The 15061-nt window shown below is 34.5% G+C and overlaps 1 protein-coding gene across 1 annotated transcript in view; it reads left to right on the plus strand.

The window, feature by feature from the left end:
• CDC42BPA (CDC42 binding protein kinase alpha (DMPK-like)) overlaps positions 1-15061 on the plus strand; it is a 245435-nt gene that overhangs the window by 115353 nt on the left and 115021 nt on the right. The window contains exon 12 of the mRNA XM_012644402.1: positions 9226-9359. Coding sequence (XP_012499856.1) covers positions 9226-9359 — 134 coding nt within the window. The remainder of the gene's footprint in view (positions 1-9225; positions 9360-15061) is intronic.

Here is a 15061-nt window from a genome sequence, read left to right on the forward strand (position 1 = left end):
TGTTGTTTTTAAGAGACTCTTTTTCTAAGAAATACCTCTTTATCAAATTTCTATAACTTTATCTTTCTAAAAATAAATTAGATTATGAACATGATAAGCAGAATCATTGGCTTTCCTTTGGTACCAACAATAAAACATTAAGAGTGCCGCTGAATGTCTGTGTAGAATTGTATGATGCTAAAATAGTAGAACACAAGACCAGCTAGGATGGTCAGTGATTTATCTTCAAAGAGGTAAAATGGATTTAGAAAACTTGTCATAAGCCTATCTCAGATTTACATTTTCTTATAATACACTGTGGCTTTGAATGGCAGTAGCTTTTGAAAGCTTGTATATTCATTTTAAAAACTACCTTGAAATAGATGGGATTGATATAAAACATTCAAATCAGCAATCTCATAGTTGTGTGATTTACCAAAATAGTTGTGAGCTGCTTTGTTGGCTCTGTGTAACAGCTAACTTTTTAAATCCTAAAATATTTTGCTGTCATTTACAATACTTTTCTGGCAATATCCAAAGGGAACCTGTGTTGATGTCTAACTCATTATATATAGAATAATGATAAATAATTTCATTACTGAGCAATTGCAAATGGTATGGTATTTTTAATTTTGGTGTGTATGTATTCATTGTAAATATATAGAAATACAATCGGCTTTTATATGTTTATTTTCTGTGACATTGCTAAACTCACTTAATAGTTCTAGGAGTATTTTTTTAATAGATTCTTTGGGAATTTTTTAATGCTGACATTCATGTCGTTTGCAGATAGGAGCAGTTTTAATTCTCCCTTTCTGATACTTATGCTTTTTATTTCCTTTTCTTGCCTTACTGCACTGGCTAGAACATGTAATATTATGTCAAAGAAGAGTGGTTGAGAAGTACATACTAGCTTCTCAGTCTTAGGGAGAAAAATTCAGTCTTTCACCATTAAGTGTAATATCAGCTATAGGTTTTTTACAGGTGTTCTTTATCAAGTTAGAAGTTCCCCTCTACTTCTATATTTCTAAGGGGTTTTTTTAAATCATTAGTAGATGTTGAATTTTGTCAAATGTTTTTTCTGCATCAATTGATACGAACATATGATTTTTCTTTACTTAATCTATTAATATGGTGGATTACGCTGGTCAGTTTTCAAATATTGAACTAGCCTTACATCCCTGGAATAAACTCCATTTGGTCGTGGTGTAGAATTATATATTGCCTAATTCCATTCCTAATTTTTGTTAAGGATTTTTGCATCTACGAACATGAAAGACATTGGTCTTTAGGGTTTTTGTTTTTTTTTGTACCGCCTGTTTTCTCTATCATCTTAGCTGGTAGCTATTGTACTTACAGATGCCGCAGGGTACATGGCATGCTTGGAGGCTGCACACTTGGAGGTTAGGGAGCCTAGAACAGGAGAGCTTGGCAACTTGCAGTATTTTTAAGTTAAATTCAACATTTTTAGGTTAAATAACACAAATTTAACCATTTTAAAATGTATAGTGGCATTTAGTATGTTGACAGTGTTGTGCGGCCATTACTTCTGTTAAGTTACAAAACAAAATCTGTACTGATTAAGCAGTCATTCCTCTATTCCCCTTCTCTCAGTTCCTGGCAACCACAAATCTGTTTTCTTTCTCTATGGCATTACCTATTTTGTATATTTCATGTAAGTGGAATTGTACAGTGTATGATATTTTGTGTCTGGCTTCTGTCACTTAGCATCATGCATTTGAGTTTCATTCACATTGTAGCATGTATCGGTATTTCATTCCTTTTTATGGCTAGATAATATTCCTGAATGGATATACCACATTTTGTTTATCCATTCGTATCTCGATGGATATTTGAGTTCTTTCTACCTTTTAGCTATTGTGAATAGTTCTGCTATAAACATTCACAGCCCTATTGCCAACACCCATATTTTACATTCCTTTTTTAAAATTTTAGCGATCCTAGTAGATGTGAAGTGTATCTCATTGTGGCTTTTTGTTTTTTTAAGAGATGGGGTCTTGCCCAGGCTGGAGTCCTGTAGCTATTCACAGACGCAATCTTAGCACACTACAGCCTCGAACTCCTGGGCTCAAACAGTCCTCCTGACTCAGCCTCCCACATAGCTGGAACTACAGGCACACGTGCCAACGCACCATGCTTTGTTGTGGTTTTGATTTGCATTTCCCTGATGACTAATCATCTGCTTATTGGCCACTTGTATTGGGTCTTTTTTTTCCCTTTTTCTCTCACTTAAAATCAAAAGCTATGGCTCAGAGTTTTAATCTACTCTGCAATCTCTTTCTTTTAATTGGTGTATTTAGACCATTTATATTTAATGTAATTGATGTATAATTATGTATGTTATTAATAAATGATTAATTGTAATGATATTAAGGCTCATATCTGCCATTTTTTCTTTGTTTCTGTTTTTCATTTCTTTGTTGCCTTTTTCCCTCTTCCTTTAGATTATTTGAGCATTTTTTAAAATTCCATTTTTGTTAATCTACAGTGTTTTTGAGCATAGAGACTTTTTTAGTGGTTGTTCATTTTACCAGTTGAAGTATAGAATTCTTATCTCCCTTTACATCTGTTTTCTCTCCTTGTTTATTATATAACTGTCTCAATTATTACCTCTACACATGTTTTAGAAGCTCATCAGATAAGGTTAAATGTTTCCTTCAGCCATGAAAAATAATTTATTTTAAAACTCAAGAAGCAAAAAAAAATGCCTATTGTATTTTCACATGTTTTTGTGTGCTGTGCTCTTTGTTCTTCCCTAATATTGCAGGCTTTGTTCTTCTGTTATTTCCTTTCTGTTCAGAGAATGAACTGTAGCCATTATTTCAGGGTAGGCCTACTACCATCACATTCTCTCAGTTTTTTTATATCTGAGAATATCTTGATTTTCCCTTCATTTCTAAAGAATATTTTTGCTGGGCATAGGAAACTAGGTTGACAGATTTTTTTCCCGCCAACATCTGGAAAATATTGTGCCACTTCCTTTAAGACTCCGTGGTTTCCAGTGAGAAATTCACTGTCATTCACTGTATTTTTACCCTATCTTTAAGGTGTTGTTTTTCTCTGGCTTTTTTAAAGAGATTTTCTCTTTTTTTTACTTTGCTGATGCTTAATTATAATGATGTGTACTGGCATGGATTTCTGTGGGTTTATTCTGTTTGGGATTTGTTCATCTTTTTGAATCTGTAGGTTTATGTCACTTCCCAAATTTGAGGTATTTTTAGGCATTATTTCTTTGAGTACTTTTTCAGACTTGCCTAATTTTTCTTCTTCTAGAGCTTAAATGACATGAATGTTAGATCTTTTCTTATCATCCCACAATTCCCTGAGGCCCTGCTGATTTATTTTTTCATTCTATTTTTTTCTTTCATTCATATTGCTTAATATCTACTGTTAAATCTTCCAGTTCACCAATTCTTTCCTCTGACCTCTCCTTTGTGCTGTTGAGCCCATCTACTGAGCTTTGTATTTTGATTATAGTATTATTCATTTATAAACTTTCCATTTTGTTCTTTACATCTTCTATTTCTTTGTTGAGACTTTCTATATTTTTGCTCAGGCCTTCTATTTGTTAGTTTATTTTGTTCAAAATTGCTCATTGAAGCATTTTTATAATGGTTACTTTAATGTCTTTGTCAGATAATTCTAATATCTCTGTTATCTTGGTGTTTTGTATCTGTTGATTTATCTTTTATCATTCAAGTTGAGATTTTCCTGGTCCTTGGTAGGATGAGTGATTTTCAGTTAAAGACTCTGGATCTTATTTAAATCATTTTAGCTGGCTTTTCCTGATCCCATTCCAGCAGTGGAAAAGGGTTTGCAGCCTCATTACTGCCACACTGAAGTGGAAGTATAGTTTCCCCACTTGGTTATCCTTGACATCCAAGGAAGGGCTGGTTCCTCATTACTGCTGAGTGGTATTGGAGGTTCCAGCCCCCTACATTGTTTCTGCTGACACTTTAGTGGGGATGGCCTTATTACCTACCACTGGATGATGCTGAAAGTTCTTATTCTCTTCTAAAACCACCCCAGAGGGAAGAGGCAGGAACACTTCATTACTGCCAGTTTGAGGAGAAAAGTCCATGTTCCCCATGTAGTCTCCACTGACACTGTGTGGGGAGGGGCTTGTTACCAGCCAGTAGGGATGAACATCCTGTCTTTCTCTGACACCACTCTTGCTGGTGTGTTTGGGCACCTGTTACAGCCTCATGAGGTTGGAAATCTAGCTCCCCACTTGTCCTTTGTTGGCATGGGGCCACAGTTTTTTCTGTGCTGTTTAATTCAAGTAGAATGGTTGTTTTCTAGGAGTTTTCTGTCTTCCTAGTCGACTGCTTTCCTGGTCCTTTGGACAGAAAGAGCAGGCTTTTGTTGGGGCTTTTTTTTTCCCCTATATCTGTTGGCATTGATTGTTTTTCATCTTCTTCAGCTCTAATTCTTGGATATATGAACTAAAAAGAAAACCCAGGGACCCTACCATGGTGGTGTTCCTCAGGTCCCAATGTCCTAGTTTTTCTCCTCACATTTCAGAATTATCTTGTGTTTGTTTTATGGGTAATACCCTAGGTTTTTGTTTTTTTGGTTTATTTTGTTTTTGAGACAGAGTCTCACTCTGTTGCCCAGGCTGGAGTGCCGTGGCATCATCATAGCTTACAGCAACCTCAGACTCCTGGGCTCAAGCAATCCTTCTGCCTCAGCCTCCCAAGTAGCTGGGACTACAGGCATGCACCACCATGCCCGGCTAATTTTTTATATATATATTTTTAGTTGTCCAGCTAATTTCTTTCTATTTTTGGTAGACATGGGGTCCTGCTCTCGCTCAGGCTGTAAGAGACAGGGTCTTGCTTTGTCTCCCAGGCTGGAGTGCAGTGGCACTATCATAGCTTGCTGCCACCTCAAACTCCTGGGCTCAAGCAATTCTTCTACCTCAGCCTCCTGAGTCGCCAAGACTACAGGCGTGCACCACCATGCCCAGCTAATTTTTTAAAAAAATTTTTGTAGAGATGGGGTCTCACTATATTGCCCAGGCTAGTCTCAAACTCCTGTCCTCAAGTGATCCTGTTATAGCAAATATTACAGCAGGTGGTCCTGAGGACAAACCGAATGGCACACGGAGAGTCGGAGAATCAAAGTTCTGCCAGCGGGCTCAGAGGGGCCTCGCCACCAAATTCTGAGCACTGATTTTTCCCACTTTTATTAAGTTTTGGTGGTCTGGCGGGGGCGGGTGGAGTCAGGTGGTTAATGCCTGCCAGGTAATAGGTTAGTTGATGTGTCAGATAATAGATTTTAGTGTTATGCTGATGTGCCAGGTAGTGGGTTAGTTGATGGGTCAGGTAATAGGTTAGTATTATGCTGATGCGGGTCTTCCGTGAGGGGTGGGGGTCTCAGGTGGCTGATGTGCCAAGTAACAGATGGGGGTTTTCCTTATCAGTCCTCCCTCCAAGCTGTGATTACAGGCTTGTACCACCATGCCTGACCCTAGATACTTCTTGAGCAAGATCTTTGTGTACACAGAGACCTACCATTAATGACTTTATATTTTGTATTTCCCAATAGTAGTGTTTTCCAATATTTTAAAATTCCTAGAAAAATATAGCAAATGTATAATTATTTATAACTTCTTTTTAATATCTGCTTTTTTCACCATACTCTGAGCTCGTACAGACTAGGAGCAGAGTTTGTTTTTCTACTCTATTCCTAGTACCAAGCTCAATGCCAGTATTATATAACAGACACTAAATATGTATTCGTTGAGTATCTGCAGACAAAAATAAAAATTCATACCTCATTTAGTATTTTATATGAGAGAATAATGGGTTTTTTTGTTCTCTAAAGGAAAAATTTATTGTAATGCATAATGTACTTTTAAAATCTTTATTTTTTTACTGCTTTGGGGTTGGTGATCTGTGTCTCCATATGCTGTCTCTGTCTCTCTAACTCAAAACTTCTTCCTCAGTGATAAGGCAGCCTGTTTTCCTCCCATCATGATTAGAAGTAAAATCTCTTTGCATCTTAAGAAAGTTATAAATTATTTTAGGAATAAGAACATAATGGAAACCCTGTGGAACTGTGCTCTTTGTGGATCAGGGCGATACTTTGGTTGTTCTGTTAAGCTCCCTCTGACTCTGTTCTTAGCCCCTTTCCAATTCATTACTGTTTCACTTTGAGTACTGTTTTCATCAGGCCATTTTTGACCTCTTAATTCCTATAGCACATATAACCTGCTACACAATTTATTTGATTTTCCGCTTTATTGATGATTTTTAGGAGTGTTACGCTTGTCTTCCAAGCTTGATTATCTCCTTCGAGACCAAGACCATATTTTATATTTCTTTCGTATGCCACACAGTGCCAAGAAAATTACCACATACGCATGTGTTATGCCTTCATTAAATCCTTATTACTAACAGATTGTATTTTACAGTTCTAATAGCAGCCGTAAGAACCACGTAGTTGTTATGCACTAACCCACTTTCCTAGTACAACTTTTTCTCTTTGTTCACTAAAACTAGTCTTTAATAACTTCATCTGAATGTGATGGCAAATTGTGCTGTGAAATTTTTAATAGTCTCTGAGGATTTCTTTCAAAGTTGTAGTCAAATTTATTATTCATTGTAGTGAAAGTAAAGGCTCCTCTGCCTTACTCATTTTATAGTAGTTGACCAAAGTTCAAAGCATTCTAGATTTTTCTTGATTTGGGCTTTTTTTTCTTTTGGGAATACAAAATTCCGTTTTCCAAATTACAAGTGCTATGCTTCTCTCCATATTGGAGGATTTTATAAAAAAATTAGATGGGTTTGTCTTTTCTAACTCTTCTTAATCCAGTACATTTCTTTTTGTATTTCTCGTAATTATAGATTGTTGTTTAGATGGATATTTTGGTCTTTTTAAGCATTTTAAAAGTGTCTGAAGTGTAAAACATGGAAATCTGACATATATTTCTCTTTCTAACAATTCCATTGCAAAGCAGCCAAAGGGAAATGACTGGGGTGAAACTAAAAGAGAACCTGTATTAAAATAATACAATAAAATACTCTTAAAGGCTGTTGAAATTATCCAGTGTGATACAGTTTGCTATAAACTTTATATCATGCAGACATTTTATAAAATACTGAATTTTTTTGTTTCTAACAAAGAACAGTTGAAAGAAGTCAATAACAATTTGCCAAAAAAAAAATTAAACATGTTAAGGAAGAAAGTAAGTGTGCTCAGAGGAATTATTAAGTGTACCATTTTACTACTTCACATTGACTTTCCTTAGCCATAAAATTTTATTAAAGTGAACCAGGAAATGCCAGAAGTCAGCTGCTTTACATGCTAAATTTTGACTCCTAATTACGGTAAATAACAAAAGTAAATTGTTACCTAAAAGTAAATTGTTGAAATCTGAAATATGTTAAAAACTTAATATAACAGAAAAATATAATTTAAACATGTTTGAAAGAAATTAGTGTAAGTAGAAAGATTCCCATGTGAAATGCTTAGAGAAAATGATAAAATACAATTTTTCTGAATATAAGAGTAAACACCCTGTGATCCCTAAGATTAAAAAATCTATGATCTTTTGTCTTCTTCATGTAATACATTCATTAAATAATACTATTAAGATAGTATGAAAACCAGTTAAATACAACTTTGCATATAATCTTCAAAAGTTGTTAAAAACTATACCATCCATAAATATAACTAGACTTTCAAAAGAGCTACCTTTTTAATAAATTTAGAAATTTATGGCACTGGTTACTGGTAAATTATTTTATTTATGGAATCTAGAACCATTTAGTATATGATACACTAATACATTTGAATGATTTTTAGATTATAGGAATTGTCTACACAGATGAAATGCTTTTCTCAGTAGGACTACTAACATTTTATTTACACTACTTCATTTAAACAATATGAAATACTTTGTATACTTCCTCCCACCTTTAATGTACAAATGAATCATTGAGAATCTTGTAAAGATTTTGATTCATTAGGTCTGAGGTGGGGCCTGAGATTCTGCATATCTCAGTCCCTAGAGGATGCTGATGCTGCTTATATGGGGATGACATTTAGAGTAATTAAGGTGTAAAGAACAGAAAATATCCAGAACAGAGCTAACAATGAATGCGTTTAAATTTCTCTATTTTCACTGACTTCAGTTCTTTTAATTTGCTATTTGACTTTTTTTTTTTTTTTGAGACAGGATCTCACTCTCCAGGCTGAAGTGCAGTGGCCCAGCCATAGCTCACTGCAGCCTTGAACTCCTGGGCTCAAGTGCTCCTCCTGCCTCAGCCTCCCAAGTAGCTGGGTCTATAGGAACCCGCCACTATGGCGGGCTAATTTTTTAATTTTTTGTAGAGACAAGGTCTTGCTATGTTGCCTAGGCTGGTCTTGAACTCCTGGCTTCAAGTGATCCTCCTATCTCAGCCTCCCAAAGCACTGGGATTACAGGCATGAGCTACTGTGCCCAGTTGCTAGTTTACTTTTGATACCAAGAACATTTCCTATCAATTTATTAAATTTTGTTTAAGCATAATTTTATTTTGTTTCATAATAACTCTTCTGATCTGATAATTTCAAACATTATTTAATAACATTACTTTGTAAGTTGGCAAGGTCATTGCAAGGTTTCCTGGTCTCTAGCCTTAGCTCTGGTATTCATTTAGCAATGTGACCTTAGGCAAATGATTCAACTCTCTGAGTTTCTTCATATTAAAATGGAAGAGCTGATTTAGATAAGAGGTTTTCAGATATTTACTTTTAGAAATCAGAGTTTATTCTTCAAATAAACGGGGTAAACTAGGCTGGGTGATCTGGAACCACAATATTAGAAGCAAAACAATCTTAAAATAATTTGACTAACTTCAGCACTAGGATGTTTACCAACAACAGAGATAAACTTGTCTTTTTTTGTTTGGTTAGTTTTGTTCTTTTTTAGTTTTAAGTTTTTAATTGGTCTAAAGGTGCTATTTTTGGAAGTATGGTCTTTTTGTCTTAATAGATATATAAGGCATTTCTGTACATAAGTTTTTCACCTCTTCCTTCTGGCACATGCCGTTTACCATCTTTACAGTGAACTGATACGCATTTAATTTGTCATGAGTTACACTGGTTATGTGGTGTCAATAGCCCTGATATCAATTCATAATACTTCTTTTAAAAAAAATTTAGTTGTTTTAAACCTTGGGTTCAATCATAAGCTTTTTTACAAATAGTAATAGAAACATTATCTTTTGTTTTTAGAATCAAGTCATTTGGAACAACAGCTTGAAGAAGCTAATTCTGTGAGGCGAGAACTAGATGATGCTTTTAGACAAATCAAGGCTTGTGAAAAACAAATCAAAACGTTACAACAAGAAAGGGACGATCTAAATAAGGTAAAAATATATGAATAGATTGTTAAAGTCTTTTCAGCATTCTTGTGTAATTAGAATACTGAAAGCATTCTTAATGAATTATAATAATGTATAGTATATTTTATCTTTAAAAAATGTTGATGTCATTTGATTTAGTAATTTAAAAATTTTAATTTTTATATTCTTGAGGCCCTTAAGTTCAGAATCCTTTGTTCTTTTGGGAAGTTAATAATCAAAGGACTTGATTAAAAGTGAATATTATTGAAAATGAAACATGAGAAATAAGAGAATAGTAGAATCTATTTAGCTTCTATAGAAAAAAATGTAAAATACAAGCATGTTTTCATTATAACTTCCTGATACAAACATAATTAAAAGATTATAAAATTTCTTCAGTGAGTTAATTATGTTTAAAAAATGTTAGTTTATCTTTCAAAGCAGCATGGATAAACAAGCTAAAGTTACTATTTTCGTAAGAACTTTGTGTAACACTTAAATGTCAAAAAAATTTATTAATAGTTAAGACTCTCTAACATAGCCCAATAGGGTAAATATAATAATTAAGACTCTCTAACATAGCCCAATAGGGTAAATAATATTCAAGCACTAGAAAATACTTTACTTGAACCGCATGCTGTTAAACATTATGGCTTTCGTTAACAAACAAACAAAACGTTGGGACTAATGAGAGCCAACGCAAACAAGATCAGCACTTACGGCGTAGTATAAACTGTATTCAATGTTATAATATATAATGCAGTGATAATACAGAATAAAGTCCTTCTTGGGAAGATTTATAAGTTTTGTTGCAAGGGAAAAAATGGAGGTCATTAAAAATAAAACAACCTTTGGCTGCTGAAGCTAATCAAAAGGATTAACAGAGAAAGCTATTAAAGATTAAATTGAATTAGATTGGTACATTTTTACTTTCTGCTTAAGGCATTTTCTTTTTTTTTTTTTCTTTTTTTTTTGAGACAGAGTCTCACTCTTTTGCCCGGGCTAGAGTGAGTGCCGTGGCATCAGCCTAGCTCACAGCAACCTCGAACTCCTGGGCTCAAGTCATCCTCCTGCCTCAGCCTCCCGGTAGCTGGGACTACAGGCATGCGCCACCATGCCCGGCTAATTTTTTCTATATATTTTTAGTTGTCCAATTAATTTCTTTCTAATTTTAGTAGAGATGGGGTCTCGCTCTTGCTCAGGCTGCTCTCAAACTCCTGAGCTCAAACAATCCGCCCTCCTCGGCCTCCCAGAGAGCTAGGATTACAGGCGTGAGCCACCGCGCCCGGCCTGCTTAAGGCATTTTCAAGCAATGTTTTATAAAGATCCATTTAAATTCATGGCCAATCTAATGATATTAGGCATTTAAAACAGATGTTCTATTTGCTTTAATAATATTATAGTAATATTAGTGTTCGCTATTTTGTATTTATTGGTAGGATTACTCAGCCAAATTTGGTTAACGTAATAAGGATGAAAACCTGATATCTAGATTTATAGTGAACAGGTACTTTGCTAATTTTCAATAAGTTTTAATATTAAGAATCTTTTTCATATATTTTGATAAGAGGATAGTGCTATAAAGAAACAGATTATACCAATAAAGAATTGTAAGTGATTTGCTTAATATCTTACAAACAGTAGAAAGGAATTCCCTTTTCTCCACATTCCTTGCCAACACTTGTTATTGTTTGTGTTTTTTAATAATAGCCATTCTAATATATATGAGATGACATCTCATTGTTTTGATTTTCATTTCTCTGATGATTAGTGATGTTGAGCACCTTTTCATATACCTGTTGGCCCTTTGTAGACAAATTAGAGAAATGTCCGTTCAGGTCCTTTGTCCGTTTTTTAATTGGGTTACCAAGTAGTCCAATTTTTTATGATAATACCAAATCGTTTTCCAAATGTGAAGTGTACCAATTTACATTTCCACCAGTAATGTATAGGAGTTTCTGTGTTCTACAGTACTTCATATTACACGATTTATTACTTTTGGCCAATCTAGTCTAAATTGAGATTTTAGGTGTAAAAGGATGTTTTATTGTGATCTTAATTTGCATTTCTCTAATTACTAATGAGGTCATATCTTTACATATGTCTGTTTATCATTTATATTTCTTTTTCTGTGAAATGCCTCTTAATATCCTTCCTACATTTTTCTGTTAGGTTGTTTGTCTTGATTTGTAAGAATTCTTCAAAATATTTGACATTCTAATCTTTTGTCAGTTATGTATGTTACATATATCTCTTGTCTTTTTACTTTCTTTATGGAATCTTGATAAACAAAAGTTCTTAGATTTAATGTAGTCAAATTTATCAGTATTTTTATGGTTAGTGCGATTGGTATATTGTATAAGAAATGTGAGATGAAAAAAAATACTCCTAAATTTTTATCTTCAAATTTTTAAAGTTTGAGTTTTATATTTATGTATTTATTCTACCAGAAATTCATTTTTATGTATCATGTGAGATAAGGATCCAATTTCACTTTTTTCCATAAGGCTTACCAGTTGTTCATTTACTAAATAAACCCTCTTTCCCCAATGACGTGCAATGTCACCTGTGTCATATATCAAATTTCCACATATGCACAGGTCTGCATCTCGATTGTTCTTCGAAAACTATGATGGAATTCTGGTTGAAATTTCATTGAATCTATAGATTAATATTGGGAGAATATACATCATTATAATATTGAGTCTTTAAGTTCTTACATTCCATATTTATTATTCTGAATGCACTTAGAGATTTCAAGAGCAGATCAGGTTATTATTATTTACATACAGCAAATAATAACCACATAGCTTCTCTGTGCACCAATTCTTACCTCCAGGGTGAAGCCCTGGATAAAACCCTACACATAAGGAGTCTGTATTGTAAACAAGGAACCCCGAAAAAATTTATCCAACTGTCTATATAGAGGAAAGAGTCAACTGCTTCCTTCTTCCCCCACCCCTATCTGAGAGAGTCGCCTTGGAAATCTAAAGAGAAGGATCTTCAGTTCTTTCTCTAACCCTTTGAAATAAATGACTCCAGTGGAAAGATAAGCCCCAGTGTCTCCTGCTTTAACAGAGGAAGTCCCTTTGGTCTAGGCTCTTCCTCTCTCCAACCCCATCTTGAAATGTAAACATACTACCTCCAGAAGGTAAATCTCTCAGTTTTCTTACTGTACAATTTAATCATAAATTACTTTCCAAGACTTACATTTAACCCAGGTATCAGTAAAATTTGTTCATAAGAGCCTAACTGTGCAAAAACATAAATAGTTTCTCTGCAGCCCCACAGTCTTTTTATCCACAAACATATCTCTCCATATGTTTAATGTTCTTCCGTAAAATTTCATAAAGGTGTCATTTGCCTTTCCTTAAATTTATTCTATTTTTAACATTTTAAATATCTTTAAAATTATGTTTTCTTACTGATTTTTCTATATCTATTTTGTTCTAGGAATATTGCTAAAATCTCTTATTAATTATAATGGGATATATTTTAGATTCTTCGACGTTTTCTACAAATAATGAGTTTGTTTCTTCCCTTTAGATTTTCATGACTTTTCTTTCTTTCCTTGTTTTACTGTATTAGCTAGAACCTCAGTACAATATTGAATAGAAGTAGTAATAGCAGGCATCCCTGTTCCTGATTTTAAAGAAAATGCCTCTAATAATTTTACCACTAATAATGTTTGCTGTAAGTTTTTAGTAAATACTTTTTATCAGCTTAGGGAAGTTGCCTTCTATTCCTGCTTTGTTTATTGTTTTCTATTAAGAGTGGATATTGAATTTATTAAATGTGCTTTTCTGTACTCTATTGATATGACTGTATGATTCTTTAATAAGTCGGTAGGGTGAATTACATTTATAGATATTTTGTAATATTAAATCACTGTTACGTTTCTGAGTTAAGCTTGCATTTCTCATGTGTTATCTTCTAAGTAATAATATGATTATATAGGTAACATTTATGTAGCAGATATAATTCTAATAGTACTAAGTGCTTTACATATATTAGATTAATCTTCATCATAGCCCCATGAGTTTAGCTATTATTATTATTCTCATTTTACAAATGGTGAGATTGAGCACCAAGAAGTTAAGTACACTTGCTCAAAATCAAGACATAGAAAGTGAGGAAGTTGAAATTTCAGCACAAGGAGTTTGGCTCCAGAGTTCATGCATATCCACTTTATACATTACTGGAACTGATTTACTCATTTTTTTTTTTTTTTTTAGGATTTCTACCTTTATTTTTATTAGTGAGATTAGTTTATAATTTATTTTTTTACCTTTCTTTTTATCTCAAAATTATACTGCTCTCATAGAATGAGTTGATTAGCATTGCTGCTTCTTCTAGTCTCTTAAAAAGACTACGTAAGATGAATGCTCTGTTCCTGAAAACATTGGGGGAATGACCCTGTAAAACCATCTTGGTCTAGGCCGGCGCGGTGGCTCACGCCTGTAATCCTAGCTCTCTGGGAGGCCGAGGCGAGCGGATTGTTTGAGCTCAGGAGTTTGAGAGCAGCCTGAGCAAGAGCGAGACCCCATCTGTACTAAAAATAGAAAGAAATTAATTGGACAACTAAAAATATATAGAAAAAACTAGCTGGGCATGGTGGCGCATGCCTGTAGTCCCAGCTACCGGGAGGCTGAAGCAGGAGGATCGCTTGAGCCCAGGAGTTTGAGGTTGCTGTGAGCTAGGATGACGCTACAGCACTGTAGCCCGGGCAACATAGTGAGACTCTGTCTCAAAAAAAAAAAAAAAAAAAAACCGTCTGGGTCTGAAGGTTCTCCCCCACCACTAGGAGTATGGGGAGATTTTGTTAACTATTAGTTTAGTTACTTTCATTGTTAGAGGACTATTTGGGTATCCTGTTTCTTCTTAAGCCAATTTTGATACATTGTATTTTTCTAGGCATTTGTTCGTTTCATAAGTTAACAAATTTATTGCCATGGAGTTCTTCATTGTATTTTCTTATTATCTTTTTTGGTCTCCTCTAGATTTACTGTTATAGGCTCTTTTTCTTTCTTAATATTATTTCTTTGTGCTTTCACACTTGTCTTGATTCATCTCACCAGATGTCTATTTTATTATTGTCTCAAAGAACCAATTTTTGCTGTTATCTTTATTATCTTCTTCTTTATATTGGGGGGGGAGAGGGTTATTGTGTTTTGTTCTATCTCTAACTTCTGAATGAAATTCGGTCTCATTAAATTTCAACTTTCCCTTCCCCTTCCCCTTCTTTGAAGACAGGATCTTGCTCTGTCACCCAGGCCTAGAATGCAGTGGCCCAATCATGGCTCACTGCAGCCTCTAACCCCTGGGCTCAAGTGATCATCCTGCCTCAGCCTCCCAAGTAGTTGGGACCATAGGTGCACACCACCATGCCCAGCTAACTTTTTTAATTTTGTTGAGATGGGGGTCTTGTTATGTTGCCCAGGCTGGTCTTGAACTCCAGACCTCAAGTGATCTTCCCCCCTTGGCTTTCCAAAGTGTTGGGATTACAGGCATGTGCCACTGCACCCGGCCATCTTTTTTTTCTTTTCTGTATAAGTATTTCAGGCTATAAGTTTCCCCCTAAGTATAGCTTTTACTATGTCTCCAAATTTTAGTATATACTCAACATTTTGGTTTTGTATTTTTAATTTTTTTGATTTAAATATTTTAATATCCCTTATGATTTTTCTCATTGACCCAGTTATTTGTTTTTAAATTTGTAGTGTATG

Source organism: Propithecus coquereli, unplaced genomic scaffold (genome assembly GCF_000956105.1).
Source record: "Propithecus coquereli isolate 6110/MARCELLA unplaced genomic scaffold, Pcoq_1.0 Scaffold210, whole genome shotgun sequence".
Taxonomy (NCBI): Eukaryota; Metazoa; Chordata; class Mammalia; order Primates; family Indriidae; genus Propithecus; species Propithecus coquereli.